This window comes from Atractosteus spatula, chromosome 2 (assembly GCF_055471065.1).
Source record: "Atractosteus spatula isolate fAtrSpa1 chromosome 2, fAtrSpa1.hap1, whole genome shotgun sequence".
In the NCBI taxonomy this organism is placed as follows: domain Eukaryota; kingdom Metazoa; phylum Chordata; class Actinopteri; order Semionotiformes; family Lepisosteidae; genus Atractosteus; species Atractosteus spatula.
This window is the reverse complement of record NC_142707.1, coordinates 6,310,038-6,327,501: the sequence shown is the minus strand read 5'-3', so window position 1 is coordinate 6,327,501 and position 17,464 is coordinate 6,310,038. Positions and strand designations below refer to the sequence as shown.

Below are 17,464 nucleotides of genomic sequence, written 5' to 3'. Positions count from 1 at the left end.
ACATATAGACCTAACATCCGTGACAATATTTTTTAAAACCTAGCAATTGTCTATAAATAATAATAAAGGTTCAAAGCATATTTTCTACATACTGTATGAAACTCAATTAACTTAAGAAATTGAAAAGTAGATGTCATCATTGCGCAAGGATAGACTATCCGAAATAAAAACACCGTAGTGGTTTATCAGGTAAAAAAAAAGTTTGATCTGAGCCGATCTGTTTCTGTCATTAGCTCCGGCCCAGCCAATGATATTCTCCTATGAGTCGCCTTCCAATGAGAAGGAACGACAACGTCTGCGATTAGTCCTGTATAAATCGAGGAGGCGCAAAGGACAGAGCTTCAGAACGGTTTAAAGATCCTATTGATCATAGAACAAAATCTGTTTATTGCTGTGGGACCAACAGAATGTCTGCTTCTGTTAAACCGTTAACGTCGTTTCTTATTCAAGACATTTTGGCCTTTAAGGAAGAGTCACGCTTGAGCACCCCAAGGTACGCCTGTGCCAAAGAACCGAGGGAACGCGAGAAAAGCCCCGACAGCATCTCGGCAGGTCAGGATACACGGTGCGCCACTGGCGAAAGGGCTTTTGCGTGTGCAGATTCCACAAACGAAGAAATCCAGGAGCCTTTCAGCCATGCTCCTGAGACTGTCTCGCCCGAAGAAAACACCGCGACGGACTTGAAGGCAGTGGAGAACGGTGAGGAAACTCCACAGTCTTCTGCAAACTTCCGAACGGAAGATCTAACCGGGTTACAAATTCATCTTCGTGGGGAAGGAAGGGAAAATATGTTTTAAATCTCGGGTGATGGGAGAAGGATTTGCGCAGAACCATTCTAGACAGTTTGCATTACATTTCTAAAGGCACAATTTGAAGTTTTTGTTGTAAAAGTTGTTGTGAAAGCCAGGGTGTAAATTAAATCCATGAACTAGAATATCGGTCCGTTGGGCTGCCTGAAATCTGCGCTCTTACAATGTAGCTAGTAAACGACAGGAACAATCTGTTAATAGATTTACCTACTGTATAACCTATTAAATCTGTTAATAGGTTAATAGATAGAAAAATCTAGTCAGTCGTGATCACGGACAGACACTTTTAAAAAATAACAATTTAAGGACTGTCATTATCCCATTAATTTCACTGTATGTTGTAATAACCTAAATGAAAACAAAAACAATGCATTATCATTACCCTTAAGTTATAACCTTAAATGGCCTTGGGATGATATAGCCTTTCATAAAAATAAAGTCTGTAATCTGTGTTGCCTTTTTTATAGGAAATCAAACATTGTTGGCATGATGTGTTGTAACCGAAAAACAGCTGAACAAATGATTTTGTCCCCGCAGACCGCAACGAAAGACCCCCTTGTGCCAGTTCCCCGGAGTGTGGCCGCGGCCGGTCCGCGGACAGTCGGAGCTCAGGCGTTAAGCAGAAGCGCTCCCGGGCGGCGTTCACGCACTTGCAGGTGCTGGAGCTGGAAAAGAAATTCAGCCACCAGAAGTACCTGTCGGCCCCGGAGAGAGCGCACCTGGCCCACAGCCTGCGGCTCACGGAGACACAGGTCAAAATCTGGTTTCAAAACAGGAGATACAAAACCAAACGGAAACAGCTGGCTACCGAATATGGCAAAGACCCCGTTAAAAGAGCCACTGGACTGCCTTGCGTGGCCACGGAGGAGGACTTGATAAGAGCGTCACTGTTCGCGACCATGTACAAGACTTACCACGATCAACAGCCCTGCCTTTATGGGCTAAACGTATGGAACTCTGCTGTGTGGTGAAAACCCGAAACGGGCCCTCAATAATTTATATTTTTTCAGTTATGCTGTTTTCTATATTATATATGTGGTAAAAAATAAAAACATGTAAATATTATTTCTTTTTTATAATAAACCTTTTTTCACCTATTGGTTCGGTGCTTATAGCTTTTCTCTTTTTGGACTTGGGTGGGTTGGTTATGAAGTCGTTTAAGTAAATCTCATATAAATTAAGTATTCAAATTCTGCCCTGAAATACTAATTTTAACACTCCTTTCCTCCTAACATGTATTCTCTTAAGAAATCCAAGCACACTTCTGTTCGCATTTTGTTATATTTAAATTACAATGACACATTTTCCTTTAGCCCTTATGCTTAATACCAATAAATTAAATGAGTAATAACATTCACATAGGCCTAGTATGTACACAACACCAACGAACATAATGCACTATTAAGAAAACCATCATTAGAAAAATGCATAATTAAACTTCACGCTACTGTATATATGCAGTATAGCAATATTATTCTTGTATGTTTTACTGCTGTAAACACACAACTCTGATATGTGTTGAGAATATTGCTCAATATAGATTATATAGTGACATTTCATATAGGTCGTATTGCATTAATCTTAAATCTTCTGACTTCAATCCTTTCATTCTGAAGACAGTATGTAACTAAATATTCTACATCGATGTGTGATTTTGTATCAATTTTTATTTATTCAGTACATTATATTTAAATCAAATAAAATCTTTCCAACAGTAGCTGTTTTCTGTGTGACTTATGTGGGTCAGGCTTTTCATGTGGAGAAATCCTGCAACACATTTCAATGTGTCTCTCATGATGGAGACTCCTGGCTGGATTAAATCTGAGATTGTGGCAATATAAACGAGCTCTTCAGTTCGTGGGCTAACAATGATCGCAACTGTATTCAAATTCTGCTGAAACGCACAAACTGGCACCAGTACACTGGAAACAGACAGGGAGTCAAGTAAAAACATGGGGGCCTTTTCAAATCCTGTAGTTTGAGTTATTAAGATAGAGATCAAGGTACCTGTATTGCAAGCTTATCATTTACTCTGGGTGAGGTGGTGGTGCCTTGTATCTCAAAAACCCCTACATACATCATAGTATTATCATTTAGCCGATTGCATGAAAATATCAGAACAGACCAATCCAGAAGAAACTATTGCAACCTGTTCAGGCTGTCAGGGGCAGGATGTTATTAGGTGACTCATGCATAAATCTGTTAATACTTCAAGTTTCATTCAGTATATACTGTATGTTAAATTTTGTGCATATAGATAGAAAGAAGATGAAGAGGAAAGTTTATAAGACTCGTATTTTACATTATCTAGTTTCTCGCTTAATATTATAGTCGGAACAAGGTGTTTAGATAAACACATTTATGTACTTTGCATCCAATTTCATTAGTGATGTAATAAATAAAGATTTTAAACTTTCCTCAAATGCTGGTGTTGCCTCTTCATTTTGTGCTTTTCTGGGCAATTCTGGGATCTCTAGGAAACTGAGTTGTTTGGAAAGTAGTGCACAATAATAGTAGCATGTTTGAACTGGTTCATCGAATATCACACCGTATATTTCTGTTGCTATCCAGTGGAATTCTTGTTTTCCATTGTAACTGCTGAGGCACAAAACTACCTCAATAAAAGTAGGGTGTTGGTAGAAGCAAGCTAGCTTAGCACTATTGTTACCCCCATAAACTATGACACCTTTTATTAATTCGTATTGTGATTAAAAAGGTTATTAAAGAGGCACCTGAAGAGCACAGGGGTATACAAAGTTCTCCCAAAGTCCGTGAAGAGCATCAACAAAAATTCTGTTTCTTTTTAACTCCCTGCTTCAGTTACCACCACCATGAATTTAATAGAAAATGACCATTTTCATACTACTGTCTGTAGTAGAGCATCATTTTAGTGACACAAACCCTGATCGGTGCAACACAGAAACACTTCCCCACATCACATCCCTTCACTGCGCTTTGAGAGGCTTTCCAAAGGCCACTTGCACTGTGAGGCTCAAGGAAACAATCTCAAAGCACATGCTATAACAATGAGTGATGGAGAGCACACTCAACAGGAGCAGTAAGAAACGAGATAAGAGAAAGGCTTGGACACAGCCCAGGAATGCAAAGCCTGAAAACAGACCCTTCTCACGTTACAGAAAAAGAAACATTCAAGTTTGCCCTTGTAAGTGATTATTCATCAATATCTATGTTTTTATGTACTGGCTGATTTTATGTTTGGTTGTTTCTTTTAACCTCCACATGGGCAACAGAATATTTATGGACAAATGTACAAGTTTGGTTCAACACGTTAATACAAAGGGGCACTTAAAATGGTTCTAACCACAAGGTGTGGTATCACTTTTAATGTAATTAATCTTGACATCAAATCATCTAAACCTGTGAACACAGAACTCTACTGCCTTAGGATAAAAGCCCTGAGCTCTTCCACATCAGGACTTTAATTAAGTTGATATGATCCTCCCCTGTAATAGTAGTCTGTGAGTCGCCAGAACTCCCTTTGAAACCCTGTGGAAGTTTAGTTCAGTCTTGCCTGATAATGGTTGAATGAAGATCCTCCCAGGTGATGGAGACCCCTTGCACTTCTAGTGCTTGAATGTTTGGTCTCATGGTCCCAGTGATTAATCCAAGCCTCAGACTTGGAGGCTGGCAGGATCCTCACTGAAGATTTCCAGAAGATCATGGTTTCATTGCTTCCATTCGTGACAATAGGGACCACAGAGATTCTGTGTCAACAATTTTAAAAGAGCTTGTAGATGATCCTCAAAACATTTCTAGGTAAGATGCTATCATAATGCTTTTGTCTCATCCATCTCTAGTGCAATTATCTGTCTTAGCCTGGGCAATCCTGTCACCTGTGGTAACATCAGCAGGGTGTCTGAGTCTTGGATCATCTTCAAGAAACTCACGTCCATGCTTGGACCAAACTGACTGATGCCTTCATTGTGTGTTTAGGGGCTTCATACACAAGCAGTGTTCATTGATACTTCTGAGTAGGTCCCCCACCTTTCTTCACTAAGCACCTGATGGGAGCTGATCAGATTTGCCAGGATGACCAGATTTGCCGAAATCTGATGCTTTAAGGGGGAGTAACTTCATATGAAGAGCTGTCCTTTGGCCTAAAAGACAAACAAGAACTTTTCTCCTTTGAGTGTGAAGTAAGACATTTTCAAGTGTGCCATGAGGCCATGAGCCACATTCCTATGATGAGGTCAAATACAGTACCTTCTTCCATTAATTTGTTGAACTATTCATACAGTTTCATATTTTGTGAGGAAAAGCAAGTACATATTTCAAAACTAATTATTAAATATACATACAGTCACGAAGGTTGTATTTAATTATCTCTGACCATCACAGATCTGAGCATTACTCATTTTCAGGGTTTGTTGATGTTTGCTATTCATATTTTAGATTAATTCTATAAGAGGGGATATTGTGCTGTTTTCAATTCATCATGTGGGAGGAAAAGTCAATATGATGTACTTTAGCATGAAATTGATGGCAAAGCAACTCTTTATAATTACTTCACAGTGATTCTCAACCTAAAATAAATCCCCAGCTTTCATCACCTCTTTTATAGTAGCTTCTCCATGTGTGTCCAGAATTTGCTCTGTATATCATCTTAAACTAAACATGCAGTGAAGTGAAGCAAGGGTAGCTGTCAATTCTCATTAATCAATTTGACATGGCCAATTCAGTGTCTTTCACCATTCCAGATTATCAGGTTGACAAATTGTATTTCGAGTAGATGCTTGTATTAAACATTCCCTGCCCTACATTTATGGCAGTTATACAAAGTGAAACTCTAATGTTGACTCTTAAAATATTTTCATATACTTACAATTTACCTTTATGTCTTTTAATGAGTGCTAAGCTTCTACAACAGCTATTGAAGCCACAATCAAATCCATTTGTAGTTGGACTTCATAAGCTGTTTCATGAATGGCTTTCAATGGAACAAAAGATGTTAATGAGCTATTCCATTAATGACATTTTTCATATAAATTGGTTTGGGCTGCATCAGATTAAAGTTAAATTAGAAACCCAACTTCTAATTTCAACTGTCATAACAGGACAGTCACTTTTTTTTAAATGGATCAAAAGGACTCATGTATCTTAAAAACCGTTTAAAAGAAGCAAGAAACCAATCAAAAACACGGAAAACGAGAACCTTAGATACAAAATCTAAAACACACACATTGGAATCAATTTAGAAGACTGAGAGAGGGGCCCATGATCTTATTAAAAAAGCAAGAGTAAGAGCAAGCCATTGATGATTCACCAGCCCTCTTCAAGAATTAGTTTGCTGTGGTCTTCAGAACAACCATCTACTAGCAGTTAAGAAAACAGTTAACAAAATATCTAACCCGCCATTGTGGTTCTAACATGTGTACTATGAAATGCAATTTATTCTTTGAGATGTAACAATACAAGTAACAAATGTTTTTAGCCACAAGCACACCTACTTTGAAACAGTGTAGTTCAGCAGTCAATTTAGATATAAAAGATGTAGGGGTTACTGACACGGCTTATAACACCAGGCACTGAGTTTGGAAGGCAGGTCACATAACCACAGAATCAGGGCAGCATCTTCAACACACTGCGTGCCACTTAGTACTAATCCCTAGCAAGATAATGGCTTTGTTTTATACACTCCGGTGATGAATGAAGACTGGATAGTGGAATGCTACCTTTCCACATTTTAACAGCTGTGGAATTTGTTTCATTCAGTAGCTGAGGTCACTGAACATTGCACACCTAATTAGGACTTGGTCGGTTTCTAAACAGAGGTAACGGATTATCATGTCTGCCTCCCATCTCAGATGTACAGACATGCGACCAGGAGAGCTATCTGACTTGTTTCAGCCAGTCCTGAAGCAGTGCTTGACCTAAGGATCCCTTTTTAATAGGGATAGGCCATCCTGCTGTGTTTCAAAGCACAGAGATGCAAAGTATTATTGACAGCTTTTGGATAATTCAGGAAATAACATAACATCACTTTATTAGCCCTATACAATTTCTTGCATTAGGAATTCATCTTTTCGCATACCCGAGCTTGATGAGACACATAGACAGAGAAGCCTGGGGTCAGAGCGCAGGGTCAGCTATTGTACAGCACCACTGGAGTAGTTGGGGTTAAGGGCCTTGCTCAGGGGCCCAACAGAGTAGGATTCCTCTGCCAGCTGTGGGATTTGAAGCGGCAACCTTCCAGCCACAGGGACAGATCCTGAGCCACAGAACCACCACTCCGCTTCTTTAAAATGCTTTAAAGAAACCACACATCTCCCTTTCAACAATTGTCATGAAACTTAATTGTTTCTTGTATAGATTGTGCATCTTTCCATTATATTGTATGATGTTAATTGAAATCACTGTATGATCGCTGTACATCTTTCATATGGAAATCTTTCATAATTTTTTTCTTACATGTTTCTGGACATTTCCCTATGTCCCATTCTTTATTGCAGCTCCAGTATTTGTATAAATTTCAGTTTTGTCATATAAAACATGTAGACCATCATGCTTCCTTGTTATAGAATTGTTATAGAATTAATTTTAAAGAGAACAACATACAGTTCAACACTCGTACATTCCCATCAGTGTCGATATTTTTATCAAAAGCCACTCACAATTACACCTGGTCCAAACTGCAAAGGGTGCAGATGACAGTAACACTGTTCTCAAAGTGAAATGTAATTAAACCTCCACACAGTACCTTGCAAAGGTATTCAGACCACTGCACAGTTGTCACATTTTGTTTTGCTTTAAAGCTCACAGTCATGACACTTTAATATTGAATGGAATTAATATTTGTCATACACACAATCTAAGCCACATATTTCAAAACAATGCAATGGTGGTAGCATTATATAAAGGCACAGTTCAGAAAAAGAGAATAAAGCACTTCAAGGTGCCTTGATATTTTGTTAAGCATGGTGAATGTAATCATTAAGAAGTGGAGGACACCCAGGCACAGCCCTGATCAGTCTGTCCTTCCAAACTGCCAAATGGTGACTTTCAAAGATTTACAGAGTTTAGTGGCTGAGAGGGCAGAAGATGTCCGTGCGTCTACGACACCCCGGACACCTCACAAAGGAACAGACACAGTGTGGAACAGAAGAAACACCCTCTCAGATCCTGCATGGAATTGCAACAAAGCACCTGAGTGATACCGCAAACATGTGGCAAAAGGTTCTGTGGTCAGACAAGAAAAAATTGGAACTTTCTGGTCTGAATGGAAAGTTTTACAGTTGCCAAATAAATTGAGCAATCTTGTGCAAATTTGCCAAGAATAATGGTCCAAAGCTGGTTCCAGAGAGTGTATAAACCTGGTAGAGACACAAAAACACTAGTGGCTAGAATTGCTGTCGAAGTTGCTTCCCCAAATATTGAGTATACATGTCCAGATACTTTTGCAATCGACATATGTCTGTTTTTTTATTGACGTTTAATTAATTTATCCTTTGATGCCACATTGAACAATAAAATTTTAAATTTAAAAAGCGTATGCATCATTTCGCGATTTCACAAAATGGAACACCATAGGAAGGGTCTAAGTACATGTGCAAAGGATTGCAGAATAGTTTCTAAAAGTACTTGAAATTTATCTGAAATAACTGTGAAAACACCAATTTTTTTAGTTTCAGTAAAAGATAGTAAAACATAAATGCAACACTGAATCCTGGTTTTAGTTTTTCTAAGAGAAGGAAAACAATGTGAAATATGATATCGTAGAGCGGAACTTTACACTGAAATCCCATCTATAGGAACAGTGTCTCAGTCGTATGATCCACTGGGGAGAACAAACATATCTTCTTCAGTGCTTCAACTTCTAAGTTCATCAATGGACAAGAGGTTATTTTTTGAATAGCTAAAATGAACTCTTTTTCTCCCTTTAAACTTCCTTTAAGTTGGAGGTTGTGAACAACAGTTGGCAACACTTACATTAACTTACAGGAGATAGCTATTTTCTTATGAAGGTTTTAACAACTGTAGAACTGTATGGCGATGTCACTCTTTTTTCATGATAGAGCTATAATACGCTTTACTATTTATTCTCAGTATTGAATCTGTGAAAGCAACCAGAAAGTACAGTTACAGTTAAGTGTAGACAAAAAAGTCTTGATAACCATGTGATGTCACCATACAGATGTACCGTTGTAAGCTTTCTTAGCGGTCAGTCTTACATCAATCCATTCAAGTGTCTTCCCACCAATGAGGAGAAACAGATTTTCTATCTAGGGCATTACCACTTGTACATCAGAAGGACTTAATACAGTATATCACTCAAAGCGCTACCAATCAGTTTAGAGACTGTGCTGCAGCCATCCTGAAATCTGACTGCCCTGAGAAGTCTCTCATTCCTTTCTTTCACTCATCTCAGGTTCCACATGAAAATCCATTCAGGCCACATGAAAGATTAGTCCAGGTTACGAGACCACTTGTTGGCTCGCAAGGATTGATTATGCCACAGTAATTTTCAGGGGGAAAATCTATCTAAGATATTCACATCTTGCGTTTGTGTTCAACACAAGTTTTTTAGATTCTTTCTTTTTGCATTCATGAGCATGACGCTGGCTTGGTTGATCAGAGCTGCTACAATGCAAAATAACTGTTTTTTTTTTTCCCTAAACACTTTCCACGCATTTCTCACTTGTAATTGAGAAGCTCTAAGCTCTCCAGCCGATACAATCTGAATTCTTAAAGAAGAATGGAAAGGCAGAGAACAACTGAGAACCAAAAGCCCTAGCATTCATGGATAACTGCACTGGTCTCACCAAAAGAACCCAAAAGCTATTCAAACTCATTGACGTTTTAAGGGAAGCATGTCAGTACCACTTCCCACAGCTGAATCAGAACTGTTTTGAAACAGACGTTTTAACCACTTAAACTTGCAGATAAGGAGTTCAGCATCACTGGCAGTGAAACCTCTCTCTCCCTCTGCTCTCTCTCCTAATGGAGCATGGGCCTTCAGGAAAGGCAGGCAGAGAGCGAAGGAAAGCCGATGGGCTGTGACTTTTCATAGACCTCAAAACCATTGTACTGGTTGGAGGAGGGGTCAGGCTCTTATTTTGCACTGATATTTCCCACTTCTTGCAACCTGTTTAAATAAAAACCAAAGAAAAAAAAAAGCACAAGCGCTTTCAGTGAAGGGCCAAGCAAGCTGAAAATGTGTCAGATTGTCTGGTAAAAGCCACAGGCTTAACTGGCCAATGTTCTGACACAAAGCTAAGGCAGAACTAGGAAAAGACAACAATAGACTGGAAATGCATTGAACACCTTAACTTAATCAGGCTCTGATTAAGTTAAAACCTTCAACAACTGTGGACAACAATCGCAGGACTTGATGGATGATTTCTGTGTGTTAGAGGCCTTTTCCGTTTATCCCTCTGCAATCCATCTACAGTATAAGAAATGAGTTCATAATTTGCAACTGGGAGATGAGATGGATGGAGTGAAGGTCTTATTTAAAGTTTAAAACACAGTCAAATGAACCAGTGTACAATCACTACTGAGTTGGGATGGATCCCATTGTTAATTTCTCCTGCCTCCACACTTTGAGAGATGATGACATTGTAACACAAGTGACCAGTGAAAAGCAAGGTCTGGCAAGAAGGCAAACACGGGTTATCATTGATTGGCAAAAGAGCAATTTGTCAGCTAAGTGGCTTAAGCTCAGTACTCTGAACAAAGGGCCCTACTTCTGAAGATAGTGGGTGATAAGAAAAAGGATTTAGCTGCTTCTTTTTATGGAGCTTTTTTTTGTTCAGATTTACACACTATCCATTTCAAAGACAAAACAGGGCTTGGCTACTCTGTCCCTCAAGATAAAGAAAGCAGTTTGCAGAAAAAAAAGGTTGACTTGACCTGCTGCTTTTGAAGGAAGTGGTCGGTAAATGGCTTTCTGTCAAAGCAGAATCTGCTTGAATAGAGGATTCACTGAAAATCACAGAGATTGCTTAACTGGTTGATTGATTAACTGATTGATTGCTAGGACGTAAATAATATTACTGTACTCACTTTCCAATACAGAGGCTCACCTGAACATTATTCAAACGTTCAAAGGGTGAGTGATTACGCACGCAGGATCGAAAGACCAGAGTGTAATGGCAAATGGCAAGTAAAACAACCAGCAATCGTACATCATTGAGTCTTGTAAATGTACAACAATGTACAATAATAATCTATTTGAAGTTGATTATTGATTGTCATAATGTTGATGACATTGTCATAATTGCTTCACTCATGGACTCATTAACCTGTAAATGTGCAAAGTAATTTCATATACTGCCAGACAGATTCAGCAGCTGAAAACAGAATCTAGGAAAACTTGAAGATCTGTAGCCATGTCCTACTCTTTATATCCCAAAAGGATGAGAGGGTCTGGATTGCCTGTGTTGTGGATTTAACCATGTGATCACCTGGAGTTATTTCATCTTGCATATCACTGCTGACTGATATTCAAGCAATTTAACAGGAATTGATCCTAGTGTCTGAATCAGTAGAGAAAGAAGAGTGGCCATATTCTCAAAGGATTCTGATTAGATCATGGAGGTCCAGAGCTGTAAATCTTAAACTGGCACAGTTTATAGTATTTAGTTCCAATGTGAACAGGAGCACAATTCTGCTAATATCAGACCCTCCTTTTTCGACTGACAGCTTCTGTCCTCAGGAAAACCAAGCTTCCACGTTTTCTGGGCGTGTTCCACAGAACTATTAAGCATGATTTTTTTCTGAAGGGCAAAACACTGGCTCATGGCAGTTCTATATCACGTGGGCCTCCTACATGCTTCACATTGACTTGCACTGAACCAAACACAAACCTCATCAGGGCTGCAATTTGAAAGCAATGATGTGTGCTTACCAATCGCAACTATTCACTTAAGTACACCTCTAGATTATTGCAAAAGTCAAAACAACGATCTGTTTCCTTGTTTGTCACTCAAATGTATTTTTAGCAGGAAGGTGCGGCTAGCGTCAGTTAATGCCTATTGTGATTTCTGCACAGGTTTGACTGTTGGCCTTTCTGCATCAGTCAACATTCCACACACAAAACGTCTTTACGCTTTTTTGCTGCACTGTATTTGCTTCAGATATGCACTGTTAACAAACTATTATCTAGAACATATGCTGTTTTCAAAATTTCAGAGTGAGCATATTTTGTTAAAAAATAATACTTACTACCTCTTTATTCCAAATGAGAGATTTGCTTTGCAGGCAGGCAAAAGACAAAATGCAATACATACTGTAATACATTTGACACTACATGAATCCATTAACAATTAAGAAACATACATGAGATGAAAAAGAAGTTAGCAGCTTTAAATGTCCTCACAATGTAGACGTAGTGAGTGAAGTCTACAGCCAGAAGAAACACTGTTACAGATGTTATTTTAATTGTAGGACCACATGCATTCTGTCTTTGAAAGCATTTCAATTTATTGACAAACTTAGTAAAATTAGTTACAAAACACAGCCATATGAACATAAATTTATACTGTATATTCTCCAATACTCAGCATGATGTACAAACTTTCAGACACAAATGTTTGTGCATGCTCCTCCTTGTGCTTAATGTTTTTCTACTTTTGTAGTTGTTTTCTAAGGCCTTCCTGCTGATTTTAAAGCACTGTGGGCAAGCACTGTACACAACGGTCCCTGCATTATGTTATTCTTTGTATTCCAGAACTAAGTGAAAAATACCACAACACAAAATAAAGCACTGCCCACACCACTACACAACTGCATTTTCAGAGAGACAGCTTAGTGCTTAACTGATGATTTCAACATGCAATCTGCTATGCAAGTCATGATAGGGATCAACAGGAATTCTCAGCCTACGAGAGAGCTCAGATAAGAGGCCGTCTTCTGACAGTCTCTGTTTAATACAGTAGATGCGTGCACAGGCAACTTGTCTCTTTGCTTGACAAGAAGTTCAGATTTCAACTCCTTAACACAGGCAGTAAAACAGTTCCCTTCTAACCATTTCAACAGAACGATGAGATAACAGTAAACAGTTAAGCTACTGCACAACATCACCACAGCAATTGATACTGGAAGACACAAAGTTTGGGATAATATAGGCATTCAACAGACAATTGAAAAAAAATGTTTGTGTCTTGTCTCAGCCCACCCTTGCACCCCTGAAAACAAATGGCAGGGATTGATGTTGGCAGGGATCGTTAAATAGCTCCTAACAGGCGTATTGAAGTTAATATTTATTAAAATGTGGGCCTCTAAAACTGTCTATTGGTGTGCTTGCCATTTTTGCTCCACAGTGCATTGAAATGTTGTAGATAAACAAATGGAGCCATGCGAAAAACATTTCTATGGATAATGTTAACTCATACCAGAACACACTAACATCACTACTTTCCACCTGACAATCTACTGTGCATTCCTTGGACAGCAAATGACCAATGTGATTATCACTGTAACACCCTGTGGTGAATATTACTGATGCCCATGAGAATGTGTTCCCTAAGCTCTTGTGTGTACATGTACTCTTTCAATGCTTCAGGGTGAGCAGTTTTAAAAGTGTAGGTGTTTTTGACACCCTGAAAGTTTCAAAATTAAATGCAGATCATTTCAGCCATGCTGTAACCTTTTAACAACGCACATTAAAGAGCAGATCTTTAGCCCCATTAAAAATCATTATGATATCTGCTGTAACTGTACTTATTGGGATCCCACCTGACAGCAGCAGTTTCAGGAAGAGAGTGGTAAATGAGAAAACTATGTGCTTTACAGACATGGTTCGTCCTAAAGAAATCGATTGCTGTCAAGGGCAGAAAGTCAGGAATAACACAAATGTACTTTTAACCTTGGTGTGCTCACATTACTTGGTAGATGTAATCTTATTTAATACAACAATTACCAAGAATGAAAACCTAGATGATCATTTTCGAAATTCTTCAGCTTCAACCAGGTTTTACAAACTTATTATATTAAAAGTAGTTTTGAGAAGGGATGCATTGGCTGAAAAGCAACAGGTCAAAGTTAAGTTTTAAAAAGGTTAAAAAATACAATAATCAGCATTTTCTGTAACCCTCACATACTGTTCAACATTATATGGTGCTTGAAGTTGGTCCTTACAGTGTTTAAAATGCACATTATAGAATTAAAATTCTTAATTTCTTAATAGAATGGTCAGAGCTACAGATCGTTCACTCTGGAGTTCTTCAACGGGTTCTTATTGATGGAGGCCCAGGAGTGAGGTGTGAGCTGTCAGAGGTGACACAGCTAGAAGCAGAGACAGAGGCTGAACTGCACCAATATCTCTGAGGTAGCTTTTACTGGCAGCAGTACCATCCACTGAGGGATCAGAATACAGGAGGAAGACAATGCAAGGTAAAGACTCTTCCCATGAACGAAAACAAACATCCACATGCAGCTTAAATAGGAGTGGAAAAAGAGACTCACTAATTCTGCTCATTCAGGGTCAACCTGGCCCTGTAGATTTCAGCAGAAGGCTGTTTAAGAATCTATAGACGTAATGCACTCATACTCCGCCTTCCATTTATAGAACTTTTGTAAATTTCCATGCATCATTTTCTATTTACCACTGGGATACGTCATAGCACATACAAAAGCACAATTAGATCTAAAGAGGGCAGAGATAAGGAATGGTTATGGCTGATCTGTGACTTTTACACTATCGCTACATGTGTCCCAGACAACAAGGCAAAAGAATGCGACCATCAGATAAATTGTGGGCGGACAGGCTTTGCTGAGGATTATTAACAGTACTGCCACTGGGGTGTGTGCACTGTTAGAACCTACAGGGGACACGGTACATTGATTGTCAATTGCAAAGAGCTTTTAAACCACCCTACCAGCTAATTTTTAACGTGATAATAGAAGTAGCTTTATTCTGAAACATCTTAGGAAGAAAGATATAAGGCAGAAAGATGAATGGGAAACCTAGCCAAATTGCAATATACAGTACATGAGACGTCTTACATGTAGGAGTGCATCAGACTTTGGTGTTGTTCATCTTGACAAAACAGATGAAATCATAAGATAATTTCTATAGCACCTTAGTCCATTATGTTCTTCCAGCTGGGAAGAAACCTGGAGGGCAGATCACGACCTCTAACAGCCTTCCAAGTAATGTCAAATCACATGCTACTAGTCATTTAGCAATTTTGAGGAAACACTCAATGTTAAAATAAATAAGCTATAAGTTAATAAATCATAATTTCTACCACATATGATTTTCCTGCAGGTGCAGGACTCTATAAACAGCAAAAATGTGACTTTAACAGTGTCCAATAGTGCAGTTGCAGAGCAGCAAGGAGGGGGTTTGGAGCCAGCTGGGACATCTCCAATTCGAGCTCACACCTCTGCTAATCCCTATCAATTACCACTCATTTCACACACTCAGGGAGTCCAAGAAAAACATTGAGGTAAACCTGACATTCAGTTAAGTGCAGCTACATCAGCAAGCATGGAGTCCAAAATGAAACAGTAATTAAACAGTTGGCAGACCAGCAAAACACCTATAAATATGCCTCTCGTGTTTTGTTCTAAAACATGTTTCCGTGAGAAACCTATGGGAATTCCAGTCTGCTCTCCGCTCTGAGAATGTCCATAGTGATTGACATGAGACAACGCTGCCTTTAGAGGTAAATAGTTGACCCCAACTGCTGTGGCAGTTAGCAGAGGTGACAAATGGTTTTTCAAATAAAAAGGGAAGAATCAGTTCTTGGGGCTTACCAGGGCCTCAGGCACAGCTTGCTGTTAAAAAGTATGTTTAGTGATAAATCTAAACAAACACACAAGGTCTGAAAACGACTACTAGAAGACATGCCCTAGAGCTCTTGACTTTGCTATATTCAGTATTTTTATGTGGCTGATGCATCCATCCATATATTTTCTAACCTTCCTTATCCAGTACAAGAGAGCTAGCGTCTAACTCAGCAAGCAACAGGCACAGGATACACCAACAACAGACATGCACACACTTACACCAAGGCCAACTTTACAGAAGCCAATTAACCTACCAATACAGTATGTCTTTGGACTACAGGAGGAAACCAGAGCACCAGGAGGAAACCCATGTGAACACAGGGAGAACATACAAACTCCACATAAATAGCGCCCCAGGAACTGAACCCAGGGCCCTGGTGCTGCAAGGCAGTGATGCTAACCACTGCACTACTCTGCTGTCCTGTGCTTGATGCAATTGGCCCTGAATGTGGTTATTATATAGTTTAACCAAATTTATTTAGTATCAGTCCTGTATACTGTCAATACCCGTATTCATACATAATAATCTGCACAAAAAAGTTGCATCTGGACAAGCCTCTACTTTGTCTCTCAAAACCACCTCCGTATCTGTTTACCCCCTAAGATTCTCCAGACAGTGCTGTCATAAAATCCTGCCATGAAAAAACAAACAAACATATTTTAAAATAAAATAAAAAATGAGCTTATCCTCAAAGGGCGCCTTTGTTACCGTTCCAATATGCCGTGACTGGCTGACAAAGTTCATCATTACTGATAAGGCTATTTTAAACAGCCCGCTCTGCACAGAAGAAGGGAAGATTCATAAACTCCCAGGTCAGCCAATGAAAGACAATCCCTGATGTTGCAGGGCCAGCAGAGCTCTATTCTTTTCCTATCAGCTGATATAGTTTTGCATCCGACTGATGCTAGATATCCATTACAGCCAGTGCACCATTTCCAGAGCAGAGTGTTTTGGCTCAGCTAAGCACACAGGCTCTGTACTGTGAAATTCTGTCAAAAGCTCTCTAATGATGGTCTTATCTTGAAAAAAGCCATAGAAATTGGTACAAAGTTTATTATAGATAAGCTGATTACAAAAGGATCATGATAACTAGAGACAGTTTGCAAAGGAGCTTTCTTCCTCTGTTCCTGATAAACAGCCACTGCATTTTTTTAAAAAAACAGAAGCATAAACACATAACAAACTAGCCCATGTGCAAAGACACGTGCCAAGGAAGTAAAGACTGCACCGCCATAAGCAGTTGTGCTAAGATTTTCTTCATTTCAGGCAACAGAGATAACTGCACATTTACAAGCTGCCGCTGTAGAGTCACTTACTGAATTCATTATCCGGTATGCATATAGATGTTTTGGCATGACAGATGAAGTACAGTGTTGTCAAAGTGGTAACACGTAACAAGATATTCACAGACATTTAGAGCAAGAACATATACAGTAGGTAAACTTCTACAGACACCACATGAAACATTATTTGAGGGGATCAGTCGCTGTCCCTCAGGCGTGAACAGCAGATCACTTACTGGGCTGCCAGCTCAGAGGAAGATACTGTAACGCAACGGGGTTCAGGTGGGCGCCCTTGCCGCATTAGGTCGGCCCTGCGCCGTCGGGGGCTCGAACCCGGGACTCCCGCGTCACTCAACAGGGACCCAGCCCGGTGAGCTAAAGAGAGATCTCTCCGCAGCCCAGTAGCTGTAGTCCTGCTATCACAGGGAAGGGCGGTGACGTCACCTGCTCTGGTATGCCGGCTCTTACACAGTACCTGTCGGCCGTAAGCGTTACAATACCTTCGTCTTGTCCCAGTAGGTTTGGTAGCTAGTCCTTCTGGCAGGTGTGGGAAGTCTGGGATTAGATTTGTTATTTTAGGGAAGAATGTCTAATTCCAGAGTATTTCTGGGGCACAG

General features: G+C 39.5%; 1 protein-coding gene across 1 annotated transcript; it reads left to right on the top strand.

Annotated features, from left to right (window-relative positions):
* The first annotated feature begins 363 nt into the window (after positions 1 to 363).
* On the top strand, positions 364 to 2,521 carry nkx3-1 (NK3 homeobox 1). Its single transcript, XM_088908258.1, has 2 exons — positions 364 to 699; positions 1,347 to 2,521. The coding sequence occupies exons 1-2, from the start codon at positions 408 to 410 to the stop codon at positions 1,778 to 1,780; spliced, it is 726 nt and encodes a 241-aa protein (XP_088764384.1). The 5' UTR covers positions 364 to 407; the 3' UTR covers positions 1,781 to 2,521.
* Positions 2,522 to 17,464: the final 14,943 nt, after the last annotated feature.